Source organism: Oncorhynchus nerka, linkage group LG9a, assembly GCF_034236695.1.
Source record: "Oncorhynchus nerka isolate Pitt River linkage group LG9a, Oner_Uvic_2.0, whole genome shotgun sequence".
In the NCBI taxonomy this organism is placed as follows: domain Eukaryota; kingdom Metazoa; phylum Chordata; class Actinopteri; order Salmoniformes; family Salmonidae; genus Oncorhynchus; species Oncorhynchus nerka.
Genome location: NC_088404.1, coordinates 9,905,867 through 9,931,702, shown reverse-complemented (window position 1 = coordinate 9,931,702; position 25,836 = coordinate 9,905,867). Strand labels below are relative to the sequence as shown.

At 46.8% G+C, this 25,836-nt stretch overlaps 1 protein-coding gene across 1 annotated transcript in view; it reads right to left on the bottom strand.

Annotated features, from left to right (window-relative positions):
* Positions 1-7,006: 7,006 nt before the first annotated feature.
* Positions 7,007-25,836, bottom strand: part of LOC115115443 (pleckstrin homology domain-containing family A member 5-like) — a 291,617-nt gene continuing 272,787 nt past the window's right edge. The window contains 6 exon segments of the mRNA XM_065022294.1: positions 7,007-7,379; positions 9,087-9,213; positions 13,130-13,266; positions 21,872-22,005; positions 22,496-22,657; positions 22,913-23,179. Coding sequence (XP_064878366.1) covers positions 9,098-9,213; positions 13,130-13,266; positions 21,872-22,005; positions 22,496-22,657; positions 22,913-23,179 — 816 coding nt within the window. The 3' untranslated portion in view covers positions 7,007-7,379; positions 9,087-9,097.

Genomic DNA, 25,836 nt, shown 5'->3' with positions numbered 1-25,836 from the left:
CGTCACGGACTTTGCTTTTTCCCACACAGTCACTCACTGCAACGGGCGACTTGCTCTCCTCTCGCTGTTCTTCTGGTTTACTTTCCTTCGCCGTGTCTTCAACTGTCTCGCTATTCTCACCACCGTCCACTAGGCTACTCTGTTTCTCAGGGTCCGAGCAATCCTCATCTGTTTAGCAAGTTTGCATCCCATCGTCTTTTCTTCATGACCATCATCATCTACGACCCCTGTTGCTTGTGCGACTGTTGTCGCCTGTCACCGCCACCGCTTTCGCAGCCTCCTCATCTGCCTCTGCAGCAGGTTTCACGTCCCCTTCCTCTCCGTCTTGCCCGCATTCCGCTACCCTTACTTCCATGTTCAGCAGTGCGTCTACGCTCCTAACAGATCTGAAACGGTGTCCGGTTGCTTTTCCTCCTTGGTCTTTTCTGTAAGCGTTTCACTGTTTTCCTCGCTCAATGCGGGAGCTTGCATTTCAGAAGAAGCGGTAGTCATTTTTACTGAACACCAATGACTATTTTCACCACGCGTGTCCTGCGCGGTGTACACGTTGGACAGAAGCGTTGCAGAACAACGTATTTTCACTCACTGAAGCGTTCCACCTGTTGGGAGAAATCACGGGTTTGCAAACCACTATATATTTTTGTTCACCATTATTTAACTAGGCAAATCAGTTTCAGAACAAATTCTTATTTACAATTACGGCCTACACCGGGTCAATTGTGCGCCGCACTATGGGACTCCCGACCACGGCCGGTTGTGATACAGCCCGAGATCGTAACCCGAGTCTGTAGTGACGCCTCGAGCACCGCGATGCAACTCATTAGACCGCTGCGTCACTCAGAATCCTAAAATAATCTCGTTTAAATAAATCACATCTAAACTGGATTAGAGCCAATGGGGTGATCCCCGATGAACCCACATGGCCTGTTGAAAAATGTATATTTGATGGGAACTGTTACAATTGCAAATGATTACAAATGCCAGTACAGATCAGTGTTCTCCTCTGTGACCACACGGTAGTGCTACTGCTTTAGTTTTGAACAGGGATTTCCTTTGGACCTCTGACGTTAACATTCTACAGATATCAACTACACAATACCGACATTTGTCTCATGGAAATCTATTCCTTTTGCGATTACATTTACGACCTATAATAATCTCTATAATGCTTATCATAACATCCCAGAACCTAGTACCCGTTCAAAAAAATACATAATCTTACCCAGATCATCAGAGTTGCTGAGAGATTCATCCAGATGTTTGTGGAGCATTCTTGATCGCCAGTGTGCTGGAATTATTTTCTTTTTTTTATGAACACTGTCGATTTTTTCTTTCTCAATAAACCTGGAAACACACAATAGGTGTGCAAACTGAATATAACTCTACGAAAAGCACTTAGGCAGGATATATTCAATCCACAACTTTATTAACAGCAACATTTAGGGGCCAATATAAAGTATTTTGGGATGGGGAAATACTATGCTCATTGTCAATAAAACATATTTGCTAGTTTCTAATACGGAGTAGCATCCAGTCCACTCTTTTACAATCACCACACCCCACACATCAAATGTGTAAGAACAATAACATTTATTTAACATCATATAAAACACATGGGATATAAATATTGTAATATCATCAACTCTAAATATAATGTAGTAGTAGCCTGTTATGGATGTATATCCTACACCCTCCAATCCTCTTCTCTCTGTACTGCGTACTACAGTACTGTGGTACAGTATATACACAAGTGCTGAGCGATTAACCAAAACGTACGTTTAAAAAAAAAACGAATTGACCGACTTCGGTTCAATTATTTGAATTTCATTTTTTCCCCCTCATTTTTTTCTCTCCCTGTGAGCTCTATGCAATTTCTCTAGAGATAAAACAGCTCATGTCCGACCTGTGCGATGTACTGTAGTATGGAGTTGTAGTTTCCAACAGGCCAATATTCTATAGTTTAGTGCAGAAAACGTGGTAATTAACTACAATGACCATAATCCATTGCGCGCCTACTTGTCCAGTCTGTGTGGAGCAGACATTATGCCACAGCATAAAGGTGATACATGTTAAAAGTCTTTACGACTAGGCCCACAGAGATCCTATTGAATTAAAGGGGATTCTATATGTAGTTCTATGATTAGAACCATAACATGCTTTTGTGCCCGCGACTAGGAGGTCCTGATAGGGGAAAACTATTTATTCTACTTTTTAAAATGTATTTTTAAGTATGCCTTATTTACTTTTAAGAACTACAAAAATAGTGATTTTGTCAGACAACAGGCAACAACAGCTCTACAGAGATGAGATGATGACTTGGAATGAAATAATAAAGTCATCAATGAAAACTAATGTAATATACAGAACAATTTAAGTAAAGTAATGTGAAAAAATAATGGTGAATAAGTGATAAGCAGGAATGGTCAGTCACTACCATCATGGGACTTGTATTGATTGTTTTATTCTGTATTGATACAGCCTTCAACCCACATAATGACTAAAAAAATTATCGAAAGTGAAATCCAAAACGGATTCCCCCCCCCCATATAATCTAACCGAACCAAACTCAAAAAGCACTAATCGCTCAGCACTAATACACAATGTACCGCGGTACAGTTTATACCAGGGGTTGGAACCTAAATTATTTTCCAATCGTTTGTTGTGAACAGAACCATTTTTTTTCCTTTTTGTTCTGTTCCACTGTTCTGACCAGCAAAATACAATTCTGAACCGGTTCGAACCCCCCAAAAAGTTATGTTTTATATCGTTCCTTTCTGTTCCTTTTTAAACCTCTGAAATCAAAATGTATTTTTTTCATTTAAATGACTTCACCAATGGATAGAGGAGCTTTGCTATGGAGCAGGCCTGCTACAGAATGTACACTGAACAAAAATATAAACGCAACATGTAAAGTGTTGGTCCCATGTTTCATGAGCTGAAATAAAAGATACCCGAAAATGTCCATACTCACAATAAAATGTATTTGTCTCAAATTTTGTGCACAAACTTGTTTACATGTCTGTTAGTGAGCCTTTATCCTTTCCCAAGATAATCCATTCACCTGACAGGTGTGGCATATCAAGAAGCTGATTAAACAGCATGATCATTACACAGGTGCACCTTGTGCTGGGGACAATAAAAGGCCAGAGTGCCCCCTGGTGGCGGTGGGGTTATGGTATGGGCAGGCATAAACTACGTGCAATGAACACAATTGCGTTTTATCTATGGCAATTTGAATGCACAAAAATACAGTGACGAGATCCTGAGGCCCATTTTATAAGGTATCTGTGATGCATATCTTTATTCCCAGTCATGTGAAATCCATACTTAGGGTCTAATGAATTTATTTAAATTGACTGATTTCCTCATGTGAACTGTAACTCCGTAAAATCAATAAAATTGTTGAATGTCGCGTTTATATTTTTGTTCGGTATAAATGCATTGGACAGACAAAGTGTAGTGTAGGGAGCAACATGCAACTGAAACATTGTGGGTGAAGAGAGCATGAAGCCTACAGAGGAATGGCTTTGGTTTCTGTTAAGGCTGGGTTTCTGGAACGTTGCGGGTGAGGAGAGCGCTGGGCATGAAGCCTACAGAGGAATGGCTTTGGTTTCTGTTAAGGCTGGGTTTCTGGAAAGCACTTGCTAGCTAGCTAACAAGCTTGTGTGTGCAGAGCAGCACCAGAATACAAAAACAACAACATATTTTTGATGTTCATAAATCCAATATGAAATGTGATAATTATAGTATCCTTAACTACTATTGAAAAAGTTAATCCCATTGTTCTCTAATAAAAAATAATTTCCCTTTAATTTCTGAATCACGCCTGTAACGTCAGTAGCTACAGTAGATTATGTATATGCATGCTTTGGAGGGAGGGGGAAGGTTAGAGGTAGGTTAGGCCTACACACTGGCAAAGATTTTCAGTTGGCAGGAAGGCAGCAGGAAGGCATTAGGAAGACAGACACTGGAATACGTTTCTGAGTGACAGCGCTGAGGGCTTTGCATACAGTAGGTGCTTTGTTGCATTTTTTATTTTATTTTTGTGTGTGAAACTGGGAAAAAAATGCCCTGAACATAAAATCATTTTATCAAACGGTTCCCATGCTTTTAAAATGGTTCCGGAACAGAATGGTTCTGTTCCGGAACAGAATAGATAACTTTCGTTCTTGGTTCTCGTTCCCTCGAAAAATGTTGTTCTTTTCCAGTTTTTGGTTCTGTTCCCTGAACCGGTTCCAACCCCCGATAAATACACAATGCGTACCGTACCGTACACTATATACACAAACAACTTCATTTTGGTAATTACAGTTTGTACACTAAAACCTATCCCGTGTCCCAAATGACACCATTTTCCCTTTATAGTGCACTCCTTTTAACCAGGGCCCATAGGGCTATTTAGGGAATAGGGTGCCATGGCCCATAGGGGATGTGGTCAAAAGTAGGGCACTTTATAGGAAGCAGAGTGCCATTTGGGAGACAGCCTTAAACAAAACCATCTGCTTATTGCTTTTTACATGTGCTATCCTATTCCTTTGTCTTTCTGTTCCCAGGACACCCCAAAACCAATTAGTCGCAAAATAGACTTCTTAAAAACCAAACCTCGGTCTGAAAACATTTTTAAATATATCTCTTCTCTTCTCAGCAATAGAAAAACAAAAACGAAGCATCTCTTTTTTTTTTTTTAAAGCCAAAACATTCACGTGTGTCGGCAACAACAGTGTGACAGGGTTTGCGTCCAAAACGGCACCCTGTTCCTTACTACGTAGTGCACTCCTTTTGACCAGAGTCCTATAGGCCCTGATACAAAGTAGTGCACTCCTTTTGACCAGAGTCCTATAGGCCCTGATACAAAAGTAGTGCACTCCTTTTGACCAGAGTCCTATAGGCCCTGATACAAAAGTAGTGCACTCCTTTTGACCAGAGTCCTATAGGCCCTGATACAAAGTAGTGCACTCCTTTTGACCAGAGTCCTATAGGCCCTGATACAAAAGTAGTGCACTCCTTTTGACCAGAGTCCTATAGGCCCTGATACAAAAGTAGTGCACTCCTTTTGACCAGAGTCCTATAGGCCCTGATACAAAAGTAGTGCACTCCTCTTGACCAGAGTCCTATAGGCCCTGATACAAAGTAGTGCACTCCTTTTGACCAGAGTCCTATAGGCCCTGATACAAAAGTAGTGCACTCCTTTTGACCAGAGTCCTATAGGCCCTGATACAAAGTAGTGCATTCCTTTTGACCAGAGTCCTATAGGCCCTGATACAAAAGTAGTGCACTCCTTTTGACCAGAGTCCTATAGGCCCTGATACAAAGTAGTGCAATCCTTTTGACCAGAGTCCTATAGGCCCTGATACAAAGTAGTGCACTACTTTTGACCAGAGTCCTATAGGCCCTGATACAAAGTAGTGCACTCCTTTTGACCAGAGTCCTATAGGCCCTGATACAAAGTAGTGCACTACTTTTGACCAGAGTCCTATAGGCCCTGATACAAAGTAGTGCACTCCTTTTGACCAGAGTCCTATAGGCCCTGATACAAAGTAGTGCACTCCTTTTGACCAGAGTCCTATAGGCCCTGATACAAAGTAGTGCACTCCTTTTGACCAGAGTCCTATAGGCCCTGATACAAAGTAGTGCACTCCTTTTGACCAGAGTCCTATAGGCCCTGATACAAAAGTAGTGCACTCCTTTTGACCAGAGTCCTATAGGCCCTGATACAAAGTAGTGCACTGCTTTTGACCAGAGTCCTATAGGCCCTGATACAAAGTAGTGCACTCCTTTTGACCAGAGTCCTATAGGCCCTGATACAAAGTAGTGCACTGCTTTTGACCAGAGTCCTATAGGCCCTGATACAAAGTAGTGCACTCCTTTTGACCAGAGTCCTATAGGCCCTGATACAAAGTAGTGCACTCCTTTTGACCAGAGTCCTATAGGCCCTGATACAAAGTAGTGCACTCCTTTTGACCAGAGTCCTATAGGCCCTGATACAAAGTAGTGCACTACATAGGGAATACGGTGCCATTCGGGTGCAGACGGGGAACTGCAGAAGATCCGACGTATAAATATAATTACAACCAACCAGAAAAAATATTACAAATCTCATCCCATCCTCCTCCGCAACAATAAAGTGGCACGTTCTTCAAAATCTATAAATCAACTATATTTGTCTCTTGTATATTTAGACATATAAAACAGAAATGGTTTTGTACACTGGATTTTGAATTACTAAAATATGCAGTGTTGTGAACTAAAAAATATATCTATTTTTTTTTTTTGAACTTAAATGAACTGAAATAGTTATAAAACCAAGCTGAACTGTGAAAAAGTTATTGGCATTACTGTGTCTGTGTGTGAGGAACATGTGACAGTCTTTTCCCGGGGGAAGGAAGAAGTCATCACAGCAGGATTCAGGCCTTATGCTCTGAACACACCCTTAACCATCAGACAATATTCAATCACAATCATCAACTCCAAACTATAGAAATAACGGCAATGGAACTAATTATATCCTAAATGCAACAGTATCGATGCCTTACTATTGTCTCATTGTTGCAAAGATGAAATGTGATAACATGGAGAGTAGGGGGGTAAGGGTGATGACATGGAGAGTAGGGGGGTAAGGGATGACATGGAGAGTAGGGGGGTAAGGGTGATAACATGGAGAGTAGGGGGGGTATGATAACATGGAGAGTAGGGGGGTGATAACATGGAGAGTAGGGGGGTGATAACATGGAGAGTAGGGGGTGATAACATGGAGAGTAGGGGGGGGGGGGTAAGGGTGATAACATGGAGAGTAGGGGGGTAAGGGTGATAACATGGAGAGGGGGGGAAGGGTGATAACATGGAGAGTAGCTGAGGGGGAGAAGGGTGATAACATGGAGAGTAGGGGGGTAAGGGTGATGACATGGAGAGTAGGGGGGTAAGGGTGATGACATGGAGAGTAGGGGGGTAAGGGTGATAACATGGAGAGTAGGGGGAGAAGGGTGATAACATGGAGAGTAGGGGGAGTAGCTGAGGGGGGAGAAGGGTGATAGCATGGAGAGTAGGTGAGGGGGGGGAGAAGGGTGATAACATGGAGAGTAGGGGGAGGGAGAAGGGTGATAACATGGAGAGTAGGGGGGAGAAGGGTGATAACATGGAGAGTAGGGGGGAGAAGAGAGGAAAGTGGTGGTGATGTTAAAGGTAGGGGATGTGGCAACATGAACTGACATCATGGCACAGGAGGATGTGATGTCATACTGTAGTAAGGTATAGATTGAACAGAGCATGGCGTGGTCTAGCGGGCCATCAGTCTGTCAGTCCAGTTTGTTGGATTTTGTGCTGGGTGTGTCATGTCCTAGTGAAGAGGTCTTCTCACGTGTAGGTCTTCATTGAGGCCAAGGCTAAAAAGAGAGGGAAAGAAAGAGATTTTTTTAAAAAGGAGAGAGAGAGCGAGGAAAAGAGAGTGAGAAAGCTTGAGGGAGATGGAGAGAGAGAGGAAGAGCAACTGGAAACATGGAGTTTACAGGCCTTAGTTTTCTGTCAAAAATGTAGTGAGCTTGAGGCAGAACAGACAGGAGAGACTGAACAGAGAGGAGAGACTGAACAGAGAGGAGAGACTGAACAGAGGAGAGACTGAACAGAGAGGAGAGACTGAACAGAGAAGAGACTGAACAGAGGAGAGACTGAACATAGAGGAGAGACTGAACAGAGGAGAGACTGAACAGAGAGGAGAGACTGAACAGAGAGGAGAGACTGAACAGAGGAGAGACTGAACAGAGGAGAGACTGAACAGAGAGGAGAGACTGAACAGAGGAGAGACTGAACAGGGAGGAGAGACTGAACAGAGGAGAGACCGAACAGAGAGGAGAGACTGAACAGAGAGGAGAGACTCAACAGAGAGGAGAGACCGAACAGAGGAGAGACTGAACAGAGAGGAGAGACTGAACAGAGAGGAGAGACCGAACAGAGAGGAGAGACCGAACAGAGGAGAGATCGAACAGAGGAGAGACTGAACAGAGAGACTGAACAGAGGAGAGACTGAACAGAGAGACTGAACAGAGAGGAGAGACTGAACAGAGGAGAGACTGAACAGAGAGACTGAACAGAGAGGAGAGACTGAACAGAGGAGAGACTGAACAGAGGAGAGACTGAACAGAGGAGAGACTGAACAGAGAGACTGAACAGAGAGGAGAGACTGAACAGAGGAGAGACTGAACAGAGGAGAGACTGAACAGAGGAGAGACTGAACAGAGGAGAGACTGAACAGAGAGACTGAACAGAGAGGAGAGACTGAACAGAGGAGAGACTGAACAGAGGAGAGACTGAACAGAGGAGAGACTGAACAGAGAGGAGAGACTGAACAGAGAGGAGAGACCGAACAGAGGAGAGACTGAACAGAGGAGAGACTGAACAGAGAGACTGAACAGAGAGTAGAGACTGAACAGAGGAGAGACTGAACAGAGGAGAGACTGAACAGAGGAGAGACTGAACAGAGAGACTGAACAGAGAGGAGAGACTGAACAGAGGAGAGACTGAACAGAGGAGAGACTGAACAGAGAGGAGAGACTGAACAGAGGAGAGACTGAACAGAGAGGAGAGACCGAACAGAGGAGAGACTCAACAGAGAGGAGAGACCGAACAGAGGAGAGACTGAACAGAGAGGAGAGACTGAACAGAGAGGAGAGACTGAACAGAGAGGAGAGACCGAACAGAGGAGAGACTCAACAGAGAGGAGAGACCGAACAGAGGAGAGACTGAACAGAGAGGAGAGACTGAACAGAGAGGAGAGAGCGAACAGAGAGGAGAGACCGAACAGAGAGGAGAGACCGAACAGAGGAGAGACTGAACAGAGGAGAGACTGAACAGAGAGACTGAACAGAGAGGAGAGACTGAACAGAGGAGAGACTGAACAGAGGAGAGACTGAACAGAGAGGAGAGACTGAACAGAGGAGAGACTGAACAGAGAGGAGAGACCGAACAGAGAGGAGAGACCGAACAGAGAGGAGAGACTGAACAGAGAGGAGAGACTGAACAGAGAGGAGAGACCAAACAGAGAGGAGAGACTGAACAGGGAGGAGACTCTTACGGGCGTTCCTACACACACTTACTGCTGCCACTACTAGACACAGATGAAGTGGGAGCCATCAGTGAGCTGGGGGGGGGGCTGTGTGTTAGGAGGTGGAGATGAGGAGGGTTGGGGCTCAGGAGGAGGTGAGGAGGATGACAAGCTGTGCACTGCAAACCACACAGGACGCACACCATGTACATGGACACACACGACGTACAGACACAAGCCGTACACACACACACACACAGACACAGAGAAAAAACAAGGTGTTTACATTTCTTCTTTCATTCTTAAAAAAAAGTAAAGTGAGTGAATGACAAAACAAGTAAAGCAAATCAATGAGGTAAATCAAATTTTAAAAATGAATACTGTTATGTCATGTTATGCATGTTATGTCATGTTATGCATGTTATGTCATGTTATGACATGTTATGTTATGTCATGTTATGTCATGTTATGTTATGTCATGTTATGTCATGTTATGTCATGTTATGTCATGTTATGCATGTTATGTCATGTTATGTTATGCATGTTATGTCATGTTATGTCATGTTATGACATGTTATGTTATGTCATGTTATGTCATGTTATGTCATGTTATGTTATGCATGTTATGTCATGTTATGTCATGTTATGACATGTTATGTTATGTCATGTTATGCATGTTATGTCATGTTATGTTATGTCATGTTATGCATGTTATGTCATGTTATGCATGTTATGTCATGTTATGCATGCGAACAAATCTATGTTATATCCTGTGGCATAGAACATTAGTTGAAGAAAAAATGAAGTCACATATACAGCATGAATTGATTGCATATTATGAACAAAACTGGACAAATTGCTAAGCTGTGTTCTTATTCTGCGATCCTGTCCTACGTTGTGTCTGAAGGCCTCGGCAACCAGCTCAAAATCAAATCTTATTGGTCACATACACATATTTAGCAGATGTTATTGGTCACATACACATATTATTCTACATTGTAGAAGACATCAAAACTACGAAATAACACATATGGAATCATGTAGTAACCAAAAAAGTGTTAAACAAATCTAAATATATTTTATATTTGAGATTAACCACCATTTGCCTTGATGACAGTATTGTACACTCTTGGCATTCTCTCAAACAGCTTCATGAGGTAGTCACCTGGAATGAATTTCAATTAACAGGTGTGCCTTGTTAAAAGTTCATTTGTGGATTTTCTTTCCTTCTTAATGCGTTTGAGCCAATCAGTTGTGTTGTGACAAGGTAGCGGTGGTATACAGAAGATAGCCCTATTTGGTAAAAGATCAAGTCCATATTATGGCAAAAACAGCTCAAATAAGCAAAGAGAAATGACAGTTCATCATTACTTTAAGACATGAAGGTCAGTCAATGCTGAACATTTCAAGAACTTTGAAAGTTTCTTCAAGTGCAGTTGCAAAAACCATCAAGCGCTATGATGAAACTGGCTCTCTTGAGGACCGCCACAGGAAAGGGAGACCCAGAGTTACCTCTGCTGCAGAGGATAAATTCATTAGAGTTAACTGCACCTCAGATTTCAGCCCAAATAAATGCTTCACAGAGTTGAAGTAACAGATACATATCAACATCAACTGTTCACAAAGTTGAAGTAACAGATACATCTCAACATCAACTGTTCAGAGGAGACTGCGTGAATCGAATTGCTGTAAAGAAACCTCTACTAAAGGACACAAATAATAAGAAGAGACTTGCTTGGGGCAAGAAACATGAGCAATGGACATAAGACCAGAGGAAATCTGTCCTTTGGTCTGATGAGTCCAAATTTGAGATTTTTGGTTCTAACCGCCGTGTCTTTGTGAGACACAGAGTAGGTGAATGGATGATCTCCACATGTGTGGTTCCCACCGTGAAGCATGGAGGAGGAGGTGTGATGGTGTGGGTGTGCTTTGCTGGTGACACTGTCTGTGATTTGTTTAGAATTGAAGGCACACTTAACCAGCATGGCTACCACAGCATTCTGCAGCGATACGCCATCCCATCTGGCGTGCGCTTAGTGGGACTATCATTTGTTTTTCAACAGGACAATGACCCAACACACCTCCAGGCTGTGTAAGGGCTATTTGACCAAGAATCAAAGTGAGGGCCTCCCGGGTGGCACAGTGGTTAAGGGCACTGTACTGCAGTGCCAGCTGTGACATCAGAGACTCTGGGTTCGCGCCCAGTCTCTGTCGTAACCGGCTGCGACCGGGAGGACCGTGGGGCGACGCACAATTGGCCTAGCGTCGTCCGGGTTAGGGAGGGCTTGGCCGGTAGGGATGTCCTTGTCTCATCGCACACCAGCGACTCCTGTGGCGGGCCGGGTGCAGTGCGCGCTAACCACTGATAATCTCCCTCAATCTGGGGCTCCACGCAAGATCACACTCCGTGGGGTCAAAATGATCACAAGAACGGTGAGCAACTGTGAAGCATGGGGGTGGAAACATCATGCTTTGGGGGTGTTTTTCTGCAAAGGGACCAGTGTAAAGGAAAGAATGAATGGGGCCATGTATCGTTAGATCTTGAGTGAAAACCTCCTTCCATCAGCAAGGGTATTGAAGATGAAACGTGCATGGGTCTTTCAGCATGACAATGATCCCAAACACACCACTCGGGCAAAGAAGGAATGGCTTCGTAAGAAGCATTTCAAGGTCCTGGAGTGGCCTAGCCAGTCTCCAGATCTCAACCCCATAGAAAATCTTTGGAGGGAGTTGAAAGTCCGTGTTGCCCAGCAATAGCCCCAAAACATCACTGCTCTAGAGGAGATCTGCATGGAGGAATGGGCCAAAATACCAGCAACAGTGTGTGAAAAACTTGTGAAGACTTAGAGAAAACGTTTGACCTCTGTCATTGCCAACAAAGGGCATATAACAAAGTATTGAGATAAACTTTTGTTATTGACTAAATACTTATTTTCCACCATAATTGGCAAATAAATAAATTTAAAATCCTACATTGTGATTTTCTGGATTTTGTTTCTCATTTTGTCTGTCACAGTTGAAGTGTACCTATGATGAAAATTACAGGCCTCTCTCATCTTTTTAAGTGGGAGAACTTGCACAATTGGTGGCTGACTAAATACTTATTTGCCCCACTGTATATGTTGACCAGAATACAGTATATACATATGAAATGAGTAAAGCTGTATGTAAACATTATTAAAGTGACCAGTGATTCCATGTCTATGTACATAGGGCAGCAGCCTCTAAGGAGCATGGTAGAGTTGCCGGGTGGTAGCTGGCTAGCGACAATGATTGAAGTTCAGGGCAGGGTGCTGGGCGGAGGCTGGCTAGCGACAATGATTGAAGTTCAGGACAGGGTGCTGGGCGGAGGCTGGCTAGTGACAATGATTGAAGTTCAGGGCAGGGTGCTGGGCGGAGGCTGGCTAGCGACAATGATTGAAGTTCAGGACAGGGTGCTGGGCGGAGGCTGGCTAGCGACAATGATTGAAGTTCAGGGCAGGGTGCTGGGCGGAGGCTGGCTAGCGACAATGATTGAAGTTCAGGGCAGGGTGCTGGGCGGAGGCTGGCTAGCGACAATGATTGAAGTTCAGGACAGGGTGCTGGGCGGAGGCTGGCTAGCGACAATGATTGAAGTTCAGGACAGGGTGCTGGGCGGAGGCTGGCTAGCGACAATGATTGAAGTTCAGGACAGGGTGCTGGGCGGAGGCTGGCTAGCGACAATGATTGAAGTTCAGGACAGGGTGCTGGGCGGAGGCTGGCTAGCGACAATGATTGAAGTTCAGGACAGGGTGCTGGGCGGAGGCTGGCTAGCGACAATGATTGAAGTTCAGGGCAGGGTGCTGGGCGGAGGCTGGCTAGCGACAATGATTGAAGTTCAGGACAGGGTGCTGGGCGGAGGCTGGCTAGCGACAATGATTGAAGTTCAGGGCAGGGTGCTGGGCGGAGGCTGGCTAGCGACAATGATTGAAGTTCAGGGCAGGGTGCTGGGCGGAGGCTGGCTAGTGGTCACAGGAGATGTTCTAGTATATGTTCTGTACTGTTTTACTGTGTTGTAATAAACTATCCTGTCCTATGTGATCCTGTTCTGTACTGTTTTACTGTGTTGTACTGTACCTGCCACCAGCTTGCTGCGTTTGGAGGCCTCAGCAGCCAGTTCATAGGATATGTTGATCATTTTCTCCTGATCCTGAGCTGTGGTTTCCTCCTCAGCCTCCTTCTCTGGACCTGGAGGAGAGAGAACATTCTGCATACTGGAGAGAGAGAGAGAGAGAGAGAGAGAGAGAGAGAGAGACAGAGAGAGAGAGAGAGAGAGAGAGAGAGAGAGAGAGAGAGACAGAGAGAGAGACAGAGACACACACAGAGAGAGAGACACAGAAACACACAGAGAGAGAGAGAGAGAGAGAGAGAGAGAGAGAGAGGGAGATGTTAGAGTTAAGACACACTGTGCCCTCCTCAGCTTCCTCCTCAGGGCTCAGCACATCAGGGGTGAGCACATTCTGCATATTGGAGAGACAGGACACAGAAATATATTGCATTTGCACAAAACACAATTACCCCAGGACAGGAGACAAAAAAAAGCATGTTTTATAAATCCAACATCTGACATTTAGAACGCAGAATGTGGCAATTTCACGTAAAGCTCACAGCCATTGGACTCTGGATCGGTGGAAACACATTATCTGGAGTGATGAATCACGCTTCACCATCTGGGTTTGGCGGATGCCAGGAGAACACTACCTACCCAAATGCATAGTGCCAACTGTAAAGTTAGGTGGAGGAGGAGTAATAGTCTGGGGCTGTGTGTCATGGTTCAGGTTAGGCCCCTTCGTTCCAGTGAAGGGACATCTTAACTCTACAGTTAATGATGACAATGACATTCTAGATGATTCTGTGCATCCAACTTTGTTGCAACCGTTTGGGCAAGGCCCTTTCCTGTATCAGCATGACAATGCACCCGTGCACAAAGCGAGGCTCATACAAAAATGGTTTGTCGAGATCGGTGTGGAAGAACTTGACTGGCCTTGTAAAAATGAGATTCTGACGGACACAGAGCACAGTTGTGAGACATGTCAGAAATACAGCAAACCTAAGCCCAGACCAGCTGTTGGTTTGCCACTGGCTTCCAAATACAATGAAACAGTGGTTGTAGATCTACATGAGCTCAAACTAAGTGTGTGGTACCTTCACATTGTCCACCACTTCAGACGCTTCAGCGCTGGAAGCATTGTGAATACAAAGAAACCCAGTGACATCATAAAGCACTTCGTTCGTTCCTGGATAAGTGTGCACGGCACGACCCAGAAATTGTACAGTGACAATGGAGGAGAATTCAATAATAATAAGAGAAATGGCAGAGAAATTCAACATGGAAGTAAAGACAACTGCTGCATGGGGCGGCAGGGTAGCCTAGTGGTTAGAGTGGAGGGGTGGCAGGGTAGCCTAGTGGTTAGAGTGGAGGGGCGGCAGGGTAGCCTAGTGGTTAGAGTGGAGGGGCGGCAGGTAGCCTAGTGGTTAGAGTGGAGGGGCGGCAGGGTAGCCTAGTGGTTAGAGTGGAGGGGCGGCAGGGTAGCCTATTGGTTAGAGTGGAGGGCGGCAGGGTAGCCTAGTGGTTAGAGTGGAGGGCGGCAGGGTAGCCTAGTGGTTAGAGTGGAGGGGCGGCAGGGTAGCCTAGTGGTTAGAGTGGAGGGCGGCAGGTAGCCTAGTGGTTAGAGTGGAGGGGGCGGCAGGGTAGCCTAGTGGTTAGTGGTTAGAGTGGAGGGTTAGCAGCAGGGTAGCCTATTGGTTAGAGTGGAGGGCGGCAGGGTAGCCTAGTGGTTAGAGTGGAGGGGTAGCCTAGGGCGGCAGGGTAGCCTAGTGGTTAGAGTGGAGGGGCGGCAGGGTAGCCTAGTGGTTAGAGTGGAGGGCGGCAGGGTAGCCTATTGGTTAGAGTGGAGGGGCGGCAGGGTAGCCTAGTGGTTAGAGTGGAGGGCGGCAGGGTAGCCTAGTGGTTAGAGTGGAGGGGCGGCAGGGTAGCCTAGTGGTTAGAGCGGAGGGGAGGCAGGGTAGCCTAGTGGTTAGAGCGGAGGGGCGGCAGGGTAGCCTAGTGGTTAGAGCGGAGGGGCGGCAGGGTAGCCTAGTGGTTAGAGCGGAGGGGCGGCAGGGTAGCCTAGTGGTTAGAGTGGAGGGGCGGCAGGGTAGCCTAGTGGTTAGAGCGGAGGGGCGGCAGGGTAGCCTAGTGGTTAGAGTGGAGGGGCGGCAGGGTAGCCTAGTGGTTAGAGCGTTGGACTAGTAACCGGAAGGTTGCAAGTTCAAATCCCCGTGCTGACAAGGTACAGATCTGTCGTTCTGCCCCTGAACAGGCAGTTAACCCACTGTTCCTAGGCCGTCATTGAAAATAAGAATTTGTTCTTAACTGACTTGCCTAGTTAAATAAAGGTAAAATAAATACAAAATATTTAAAAAATACAGTCCGTGGAGCAATGGACTTGTGGAGAGACATAATCAAACACTGAAAGGGAAGCAAGACAATGGATGTGACTGGAAAACAGCCCTAGATTGGGCTTTGCTGGCAAAAAAACTCAATGCACAATGTTCATAGTTACAGCCCATAGAAACTAGTGTTGTGGCAGAACCCTAATCTTCCCTCTGTACTGGTTGATAAGCCAGCAGCACTAGAAGGGACCAGTATGAGTGCATGGGGGTGGGACAGCACCTTTCAGCACTAGAAGGGACCAGTATGGGGGTGGGACAGCACCTCTCAGCACTAGAAGGTACCAGTGTGAGGGCATGGGGGTGGGACAGCACCTTTCAGCACTAGAAGGGACCAGTGTGAGGGGGTGGGACAGCACCTTTCAGCACTAGAAGGGGTGTGATGCATGGGGTGGGACAGCACCTTTCAGCACTAGAAGGGACCAGTGTGAGGGCATGGGGGTGGGACAGCACCTTTCAGCACTAGAAGGGACCAGTGTGAGGGGGTGGGACAGCACCTTTCAGCACTAGAAGGGGGCATGGGGGTGGGACAGCACCTCTCAGCACTAGAAGGGACCAGTGTGAGGGCATGGGGGTGGGACAGCACCTTTCAGCACTAGAAGGGACGAGTGTGAGTGCATGGGGGTGGGACAGCACCTTTCAGCACTAGAAGGGACCAGTGTGAGGGCATGGGGGTGGGACAGCACCTTTCAGCACTAGAAGGGACCAGTGTGAGGGGGTGGGACAGCACCTTTCAGCACTAGAAGGGACCAGTGTGAGGGCATGGGGGTGGGACAGCACCTTTCAGCACTAGAAGGGACCAGTGTGAGGGGGTGGGACAGCACCTTTCAGCACTAGAAGGGACCAGTGTGAGGGCATGGGGGTGGGACAGCACCTTTCAGCACTAGAAGGGACCAGTGTGAGTGCATGGGGGTGGGACAGCACCTTTCAGCACTAGAAGGGATGAGTGTGAGTGCATGGGGGTGGGACAGCACCTTTCAGCACTAGAAGGGACCAGTGTGAGGGCATGGGGGTGGGACAGCACCTTTCAGCACTAGAAGGGACCAGTGTGAGGGCATGGGGGTGGGACAGCACCTTTCAGCACTAGAAGGGACCAGTGTGAGGGCATGGGGTGGGACAGCACCTTTCAGCACTAGAAGGGACCAGTGTGAGGAAGGGACATGGGGGTGGGACAGCACCTTTCAGCACTAGAAGGGACCAGTGTGAGTGCATGGGGGTGGGACAGCACCTTTCAGCACTAGAAGGGACGAGTGTGAATGCATGGGGGTGGGACAGCACCTTTCAGCACTAGAAGGGACCAGTGTGAGAGCATGGGGGTGGGACAGCACCTTTCAGTACTAGAAGGGACCAGTGTGAGAGCATGGGGGTGGGACAGCACCTTTCAGTACTAGAAGGGACCAGTGTGAGGGGGTGGGACAGCACCTTTCAGCACTAGAAGGGACCAGTGTGAGGGCAGGGGGGTGGGACAGCACCTTTCAGCACTAGAAGGGACCAGTGTGAGGGCATGGGGGTGGGACAGCACCTTTCAGCACTAGAAGGGACGAGTGTGAATGCATGGGGGTGGGACAGCACCTTTCAGCACTAGAAGGGACGAGTGTGAGTGCATGGGGGTGGGACAGCACCTTTCAGCACTAGAAGGGACCAGTGTGAATGCATGGGGGTGGGACAGCACCTTTCAGCACTAGAAGGGACCAGTGTGAGGGGGTGGGACAGCACCTTTCAGCACTAGAAGGGACCAGTGTGAGGGCATGGGGGTGGGACAGCACCTTTCAGCACTAGAAGGGACCAGTGTGAGGGCATGGGGGTGGGACAGCACCTTTCAGCACTAGAAGGGACCAGTGTGAGGGGGTGGGACAGCACCTCTCAGCACTAGAAGGGACCAGTGTGAGTGCATGGGGGTGGGACAGCACCTTTCAGCACTAGAAGGGACCAGTGTGAGGGCATGGGGGTGGGACAGCACCTCTCAGCACTAGAAGGGACCAGTGTGAGTGCATGGGGGTTGGACAGCACCTTTCAGCACTAGAAGGGACAAGTGTGAGTGCATGGGGGTGGGACAGCACCTTTCAGCACTACATGCAGCGAGAAATGCGTCCACTGAAGCAGAGTGTTCAGGGAGAATTCACAGGGCTCTGAGGAAACAGCTTCGACCCACCGATGAGAAGTACGAGACTGGAAATAACGTGTACTACAAACGAGTTGACTGTCAAGAGTGGAAAGGACCGGGAGTAGTCATTGGCCAAGATGGCGTGGTGATATTTGTGAGGCACGGAGGCATCATTGTCAGGGTGCATCACTCAAGATTGCGGAACGTAAATGATCAACAAGAAAGAAGGGCTGTTGCTGAGAATCTCTCCTAATGAAAATGACAAAAAGGACACGGTAACAGACACAAACCTAACCAGATGTCTCATCCAATGATATGGACACTGAAACAGGAAATGGAGTAGAGACCTTCAACCTTCAACCATGCCACTGGTAATACTGTTGAGCATTGAAATGAGGAAAACATTCAACAGCCACATGTGTTAAGAGAACATGGTTGTTCCAATCTGAAAACTGGACAAACTGTTAAATACATGGACAGAGAAAGTGGTATTCCACGTACAGCAACCGTCATTGGACCGACATGCGCCTCAGAGTCACTCAGATTGCTGATGTCAGTGATCTGCCAGAAACAATGGAAACTTAATTCCATAGACATCAAATCGGCATTTTTGCAGGGAACAGAGCTGTCAAGGGACATTCACACCCGACCTCCGCCCGAAGCTGAGAGTGAAGGAACACTGTGGGAACTAAAACAGTGTGTGTCTGGACTGGCAGATGCATCACTCTACTGGTACAACAAAGTCAAGGCAACAAATGCTGAATACAGGTGGAAAAATGTCACAAGTATATCCTGCAGTCTTCTATTGGCTGCAATGTGACTGGAGTATTTGCCTGTCATGTTGATGACTTTATCTGGGTGGTGGCTCACAGACCTTTGCCTGTCATGTTGATGACTTTATCTGGGTGGTGGCTCACAGACCTTTGCCTGTCATGTTGATGACTTTATCTGGGGGTGGCTCACAGACCTTTGCCTGTCATGATGACTTTATCTGGGGGGTGGCTCACAGACCTTTGCCTGTCATGTTGATGACTTTATCTGGGTGATGACTTTATCTGCTCACAGACCTTTGCCTGTCATGTTGATGACTTTATCTGGGGGGTGGCTCACAGACCTTTGCTACAACTGTGATTCCACACCTCAAAGCTGTTTTCCAGGTCGCCGTGAGGAGCATGATAATTGTTATGTTGGCATAGAGTTTATTACAGTTGCTGGAACAATACTGATGCAACAGGAGAGCTATATCAAGACTCTTCAACCCATTCATATGGATTCTTCAAGAGCCGTACAAAGGAATTCCCCTCTGTGTGGAATTGAAGCTGATCAATTGAGGTCGAAGATAGGACACATTTTTACGGGTTGCTAGACAGAGTAGACCTGATGTAATGTTTGATGGTTGCGACTTGGCATCTAACACAAAACACGCCACTGTACAAACCATTCATGAGGCGAACAAAGTTGTTCGTAAACTGAAATCACAACAAGTGACTTTAAAGTTTCAGCATGTTGGAAAAGATGACTGTTTTGAAACTAGGTGTCTTCAGTGATGCTTCGCTAGGGAACCTTACAGATGGAGGCACACAAGGTGGACGTCTCATCGTGTTAATGGGTGAAGGAGGAAGAATCTCACCTATCTGTTGGCGGTCAAAAAGGATCAGAAGGGTTGTCCGAAGCGGACTTGCTGGAGAAACACTTGCTCTTGCGGATGGAATTGACAATGCTATCTTTCCTGCAACTCTGTTCTCAGAGCTTACCACTGGTGAGACAAAACGGCACTTTCTACCTGTAGTGTGTGTCACTGACAACTACTCCTTAGTTGATGCTGTGAAGTCAACCAAGTCTGTCACAGAGAAAAGACTTTGTCTTGAGATTAGCAGCATCAAGGAACTTATTCAAGCACAGAGAATCCAGCGGTGGTTGACCACAAAGGAACAGCTTACTGACTGTCTGGCTAAAAAAAGGAGCATCAGGTCTTGTACAGGGTGTAAAGAGGCAGCTTGAGTAATACAAATAAAAACTGTCACACAACCCATTTGTAATGAGGAACTTGAACATTTGGACATTTAATTATGTTGTTGATGTTTCAGTTATTACGGGGCTATCACTCAGTCAAGAGTGCACCTGCGCAGGAAGTCTTGATGTTGATGGACCTAGCCTCGAGTGGAATGGCTACCTTGTAGTGTGTTCAGACATTATCGTAAACTTTGTTAAACTGGAACCTTGTCATTGTGTCATTTCAAATGAACATCTACAGTGCCTTGTCCAGGGGCAGAACGACAGATTTCTACCTTGTCAGCTCGGGGATTTGATCCAGAAACCTTTCGGTTACTGGCCCAACGCTCTAACCACTAACCACCTGCAGCCCCAAACATAAAATACTATAAGATGTTGTCAGGATCATGTATAGTTCCCAGATCATAGTGTTTTACAGGAGACATGTATCGGGCTAAAAATGGGCCTAAAATGGACACGACACTTTCATCATGATTTTCTCAAAAATAGTTTGTGATACAAATGTAAAAAGTCCGTTGAAACATCCTTCCTCCCAGTGAAGCACCTATTTGACAGAACAATCGGAGAAATCATTTTCTGCTCCTGCTGTTGTGGAATAACCCCATAGACGGGGAAGTAACATGAGCTGATCAGAGGAGGCTGGTGGGAGGAGATACAGGAGGATGGGATCATTGGAATGGAGCCAAACATGTGGTTTCCATAAGTATGTTGTGTTTGATACGGTTTATTCCATTAAATCCATTACAATGAGCCCGTCTTCCTATAACTGCTTCCACCAGCCACCACTGGCACTGATCTGAATGGAAAGAGCAAGAAGAAAGCGTGTGTTGTTGGGACAGCTGGATCCGGAGGGGACACAGGTGACCTGTCCAGCTGGTAAATACCAACCCTGACCAGCTGGTTAACACCAACCATGTCCAACTGATCAATACCAACCCTGTCCAACTGATCAATACCAACCCTGACCAACTGATCAATTCCAACCCTGTCCGGCTGGTCAACACCAACCCTGTCCAGCTGATCAACACCAACCCTGTCCAACTGATCAATACCAACCCTGTCCAGCTGATCAACACCAACCCTGTCCAACTGATCAATACCAACCCTGTCCAGCTGATCAATACCAACCCTGTCCAGCTGATCAACACCAACCCTGACCAGCTGGTCAACACCAACCCTGACCAGCTGATCAACACCAACCCTGACCAGCTGGTCAACACCAACCCTGACCAGCTGATCAATACCAACCCTGTCTAGCTGGTCAATACCAACATTGACCAACTGATCAACACCAACCCTGACCAGCTGGTCAATACCAACCCTGTCCAGCTGGTCAATACCAACCCTGACCAGCTGATCAATACCAACCCTGTCTAGCTGGTCAATACCAACATTGACCAACTGATCAACACCAACCCTGACCAGCTGGTCAATACCAACCCTGGTCACCTGGTCAATACCAACCCTGGTCACCTGGTCAATACCAACCCTGTCCAGCTGGTCAATAACAACCCTGACCAACTGGTCAATACCAACCCTGTCCGGCTGGTCAATACCAACCCTGTCCGGCTGGTCAATACCAACCCTGTCCGGCTGGTCAATACCAACCCTGTCCGGCTGGCAAATACCAACCCTGACCAGCTGGTCAATACCAACCCTGTCCGGCTGGTCAACACCAACCCTGTCCAGCTGGTCAACACCAACCCTGACCAACTGGTCAATACCAACCCTGTCCAGCTGGTCAATACCAACCCTGTCCAATTGGTAAATACCAACCGTGGTCACCTGGTCAATACCAACCCTGTCCAGCTGGTCAACACCAACCCTGTCCAGCTGGTCAATACCAACCCTGACCAACTGGTCAATACCAACCCTGTCCAGCTGGTCAACACCAACCCTGACCAACTGGTCAATACCAACCCTGTCCAGCTGGTCAATACCAACCCTGTCTAGCTGGTCAACACCAACCCTGTCCAGCTGGTCAACACCAACCCTGACCAACTGGAATGAATGACATTTCAGACAGATTTGGAAAAGAACAGAAAGACACATAGACTTCCGTGCCTCTATTTTTTGGGGGTTTCTAAAAATAAATGAAGGTAAAGTATTACCGTACTCGCAGTTTGATAGAGGTTGTGATTGGATGATCCCATTTCCTGAGACTACAGTTAGACCACTGAATGGAACAGGTCTGTACTGCTGAGTGGTGTGTTTACTTACTTTAACGTATACAGTAGTTCTTGGTGGGTGTGTGTGCGCGTGTTAGCTACCTGTTTTTGGCGATGAGGGCTTTGATGCGGTCCACTTTCTTTTGTTTGTCAGCCTCCTGCTCTGGACTGAGAGACTCCTCTGGGTCTGACTCCACATAACGCTCTGGAATCAACACCTTCTCAGGGACTGACAGCTAGAGAGAGAAGGAGAGGGAGAGGAGAAGAGGGAGGGAGAGAGGAGTGGAAAGAGAGGGATTAGTATCAGGGCTGAGGACTGAGAGCCTCCTCTGGATCTGACTCTCAGGGACTGACAGCTAGAGAGAGAGAGAGATTGAGATAAAATCCATATTATATCAGCAGTTGTCAGAGTGCTTACAGTAACTTAACCTAGACCCCTAAGAACAGGCAGAAGCACACTGGCCAGGAAAACTCCTCAGAGAGAAGAAGCCTACAGAGGAACCAGGCTCAGAGGGAAGAAACCTAGAGAGGAACCAGGCTCAGAGGGTAGAAACCTAGAGAGGAACCAGGCTCAGAGGGTAGAAACCTAGAGAGGAACCAGGCTCAGAGGGTAGAAACCTAGAGAGGAACCAGGCTCAGAGGGAAGAAACCTAGAGAGGAACCAAGCTCAGAGGGAAGAAAACTAGAGAGGAACCAGGCTCAGAAGGGAGGCTCATCCATACATACCTCTCTGTCCATGTTGTAGTGGTCAGTGTGTGTGGCCTCTTTAAGGCGTGCTATCTCCTCGGCCGGCGTCTCCTGCTCTCTGACCACTTCCTGTTCTCTGAGTGACGCCTCCAACTCCAGGATGTCACTGCTCATCCCCTCGCCGCGCTGACGACGGTTCTGCTGGAACACAACAACACTTTATCTCCATGAACGAAGCCCTGGTGTGTGAGCCAACAAGTATCTGTTCTGAGATCTGGCACCTCAGGGTTGGGGTCGATTAAAATGGTTTCAATCAGGAGCTTCAAATAGATTTGGAATTTACTGTACTTCCGACTTGAAGTGTATTTAAAATGATATTGTTTCCAATCCCGCAGCACTGTACCTGTGGTGCGTGTACCCTGACACCTATATATCGATGGCTCTGTGTGTATCTACCTGCATGCTGCGGAAGGGGTTCTCCTTGGTGAACGAAGGGCTACGTGACGGTGTTGATGTGGTACTGTGGCTGTGTGTGGTGTAGTCCTGCGGGCTGTTGCAGCTACTTCCTGCCAGGATGTGAAGCGCCTTCTTCTTCTCTCTTAGCGCCCCCTGTTGGTGTCTCCTGATCCTCTCCAGTTGCTCCTCTACACTCATCCTAGATCTGCCACTGTCCTTCTCCACAGCCCCACCAGACAGCTGGTCTACTGCACTATGGGGTCGCTCCTATAGGAGGGAGAGAGAGAGAGAGAGAGAGAGAGAGAGAGAGAGAGAGAGAGAGAGCGAGAGGGAGGAAGGGACATGGTTAGAGAGAGTCACAGTACACTCATCCTGGATCTGCCACTGTCCTTCTCCACAGCCCCACCAGACAGCTGCTCTACAGCACTATGGGGTCGCTCCTATAGGAGGAAGAGAGAGAGAGAAAGCCATCACCTACAGAGAGATGAACCTGGAGAAGAGTCCCCTAAGCAAGCTGGTCCTGGGGCTCTGTTCACAAAAACAAACACACCCTACAGAGCCCCAGGACAACAGCACAATTAGACCCAACCAAATCATGAGAAAACAAAAAGATAATTACTTAACACATTGGAAAGAATTAACAAAAAAACAGAGCAAACTAGAATGCTATTTGGCCGTAAACAGAGAGTACACAGCGGCAGAATACCTGACCACTGTGACTGACCCAAAATTAAGGAAAGCTTTGACTATGTACAGACTCAGTGAGCATAGCCTTGCTATTGAAGAAAGGCCGCCGTAGGCAGACATGGCTCTCAAGAGAAGACAGGCTATGTGCTCACTGCCCACAAAATGAGGTGGAAACTGAGCTGCACTTCCTAACCTCCTGCCCAATGTATGACGATATTAGAGAGACATATTTCCCTCAGATTACACAGATCCACAAAGAATTCGAAAAACAAATCCAATTTTGAAAAACTCCCATATCTACTGGGTGAAATTCCACAGTGTGCCATCACAGCAGCAAGATTTGTGACTTGTTGCCACGAGAAAATGGCAACCAGTGAAGAACACACACCATTGTAAATACAACCCATATTTATGCTTATTTATTTTATCTTGTGTCCTTTAACCATTTGTACATTGTTAAAACACTGTATATATATATAATATGACATTTGTAATGTCTTTACTGTTTTGAAACTTCTGTATGTGTAATGTTTACTGTTAATATTTTTTGTTTTTCACTTTATATATTCACTTCATATATTATCTACCTCACTTGCTTTGGCAATGTTAACACATGTTTCCCATGCCAATAAAGCCCTTGAATTGAATTGAATTGAGAGAGAGAGGGAGGAAGTACACTCAGTCACAGTACACTCATCCTAGATCTGCCACTGACCTTCTCCACAGCCCCACCACACAGCTGCTCTACTGCACTATGGGGGGAATAGAGACTTGCTCACAGTAGGACACAGCATTGCACACGGCGTGCACACACACACGCACACACACACACACACGCATACACACACACACACACACACACACACACACACACACACAGGGATGATGCGAACGCCTGTAATCTCCTGCGGTAAGAAATTACTGATGATGTCAACTCTGAGAAGTTCACTCTCTCCCTCTCAGGTCTGTTCCGTGCTAGAGGGGTTGGGGCCATGGAGGAACTGAGCTGGACAACGTTGCTGTGCGTGTGTCCTGGACCGGATCCTGGCCCTGAGGAGTGGGCCCAACGGCCTGCTGTCAGAACCACTCACTGGATCTCCTCTCTGCTCAACTGAGACAGACTGAGACACACTCCTAGCTCCTATCACTGCAGGCTATGTAGCTGAAATAGACCACAACCTACAGGGACCGGTGACTGAGTGTGTGTGCGCTGTCGGGGAGCAGCTCAAGTTTATGAGGTATGCATGCGCACAAACACACACACGCCACACACACACACACACACACACACACACACACACACACACACACACACACACACACACACACAGAGCTGGCAAACAGGAAAAGTGGGCAAAGACAGACAGCTACACCCTGTCATCCATAACCAGCCTAATAACATGGTGAGTCACTGGAGGGCTTTGGTACTTATAAATGTGTATAAATCAAGGTTTTCTAAATTTAATTCCAGCCCTGTAGGAGAGCATGAGTCACAGTCCCACCCTAGACCCAGTGTGTGTGTGTGTGTGTGTGTGTGTGTGTGTGTGTGTGTGTGTGTGTCAGTGGCAAACCATGACAATAGAACCTAAAATGGACACTTTCATCCAGATTTTCTCAAAAACGTTGTTAAGATGTGATATGACGTAGGCCAATGTCATAAGGCCCAGTGCTGAAGTTGAGCCGGATCCTGCCAGTTCAGCATCTCCACCTCCACGAGCAAGTAGACCTACTATGGACTCGGCGGGAGAGGGGGACGGGGAGCCGGGGTAGGGGAAAACAGGGCATCCACCAAACGGAGGCTCAGTTCAAGAACAACCAAACATATAAACCCTTGGATTGTCATACAGAATTCAAAGCCGGGTTGTAAAACAACAGGCAAAAAGGTAGGAAGGTGGGTTGTGGAAAAGACAGGATGGATTTTAAACAGTGGATCGTGGAGTAATATCCTCCAACTCCGATGTCAAAACAACTTCATCAAAGAGCCAGCAGGGGGAAAAAAAGGTTTTTAAACATGCCCGAACCAAGACGCGTTTAGTGGCAGCAAGCCGTGTAGACAAGCCTAAAGAGGACACCCAGGTTAACATAGAGGTTAACCCAGGTGAACATTGTATACTACTAGGAGACATGTCACCACCATAGATAGTATACTACTAGGAGACATTTCACCACCATAGATAGTATACTACTAGGAAACATTTCACCAACATAGATAGTATACTACTAGGAGACATTTCACC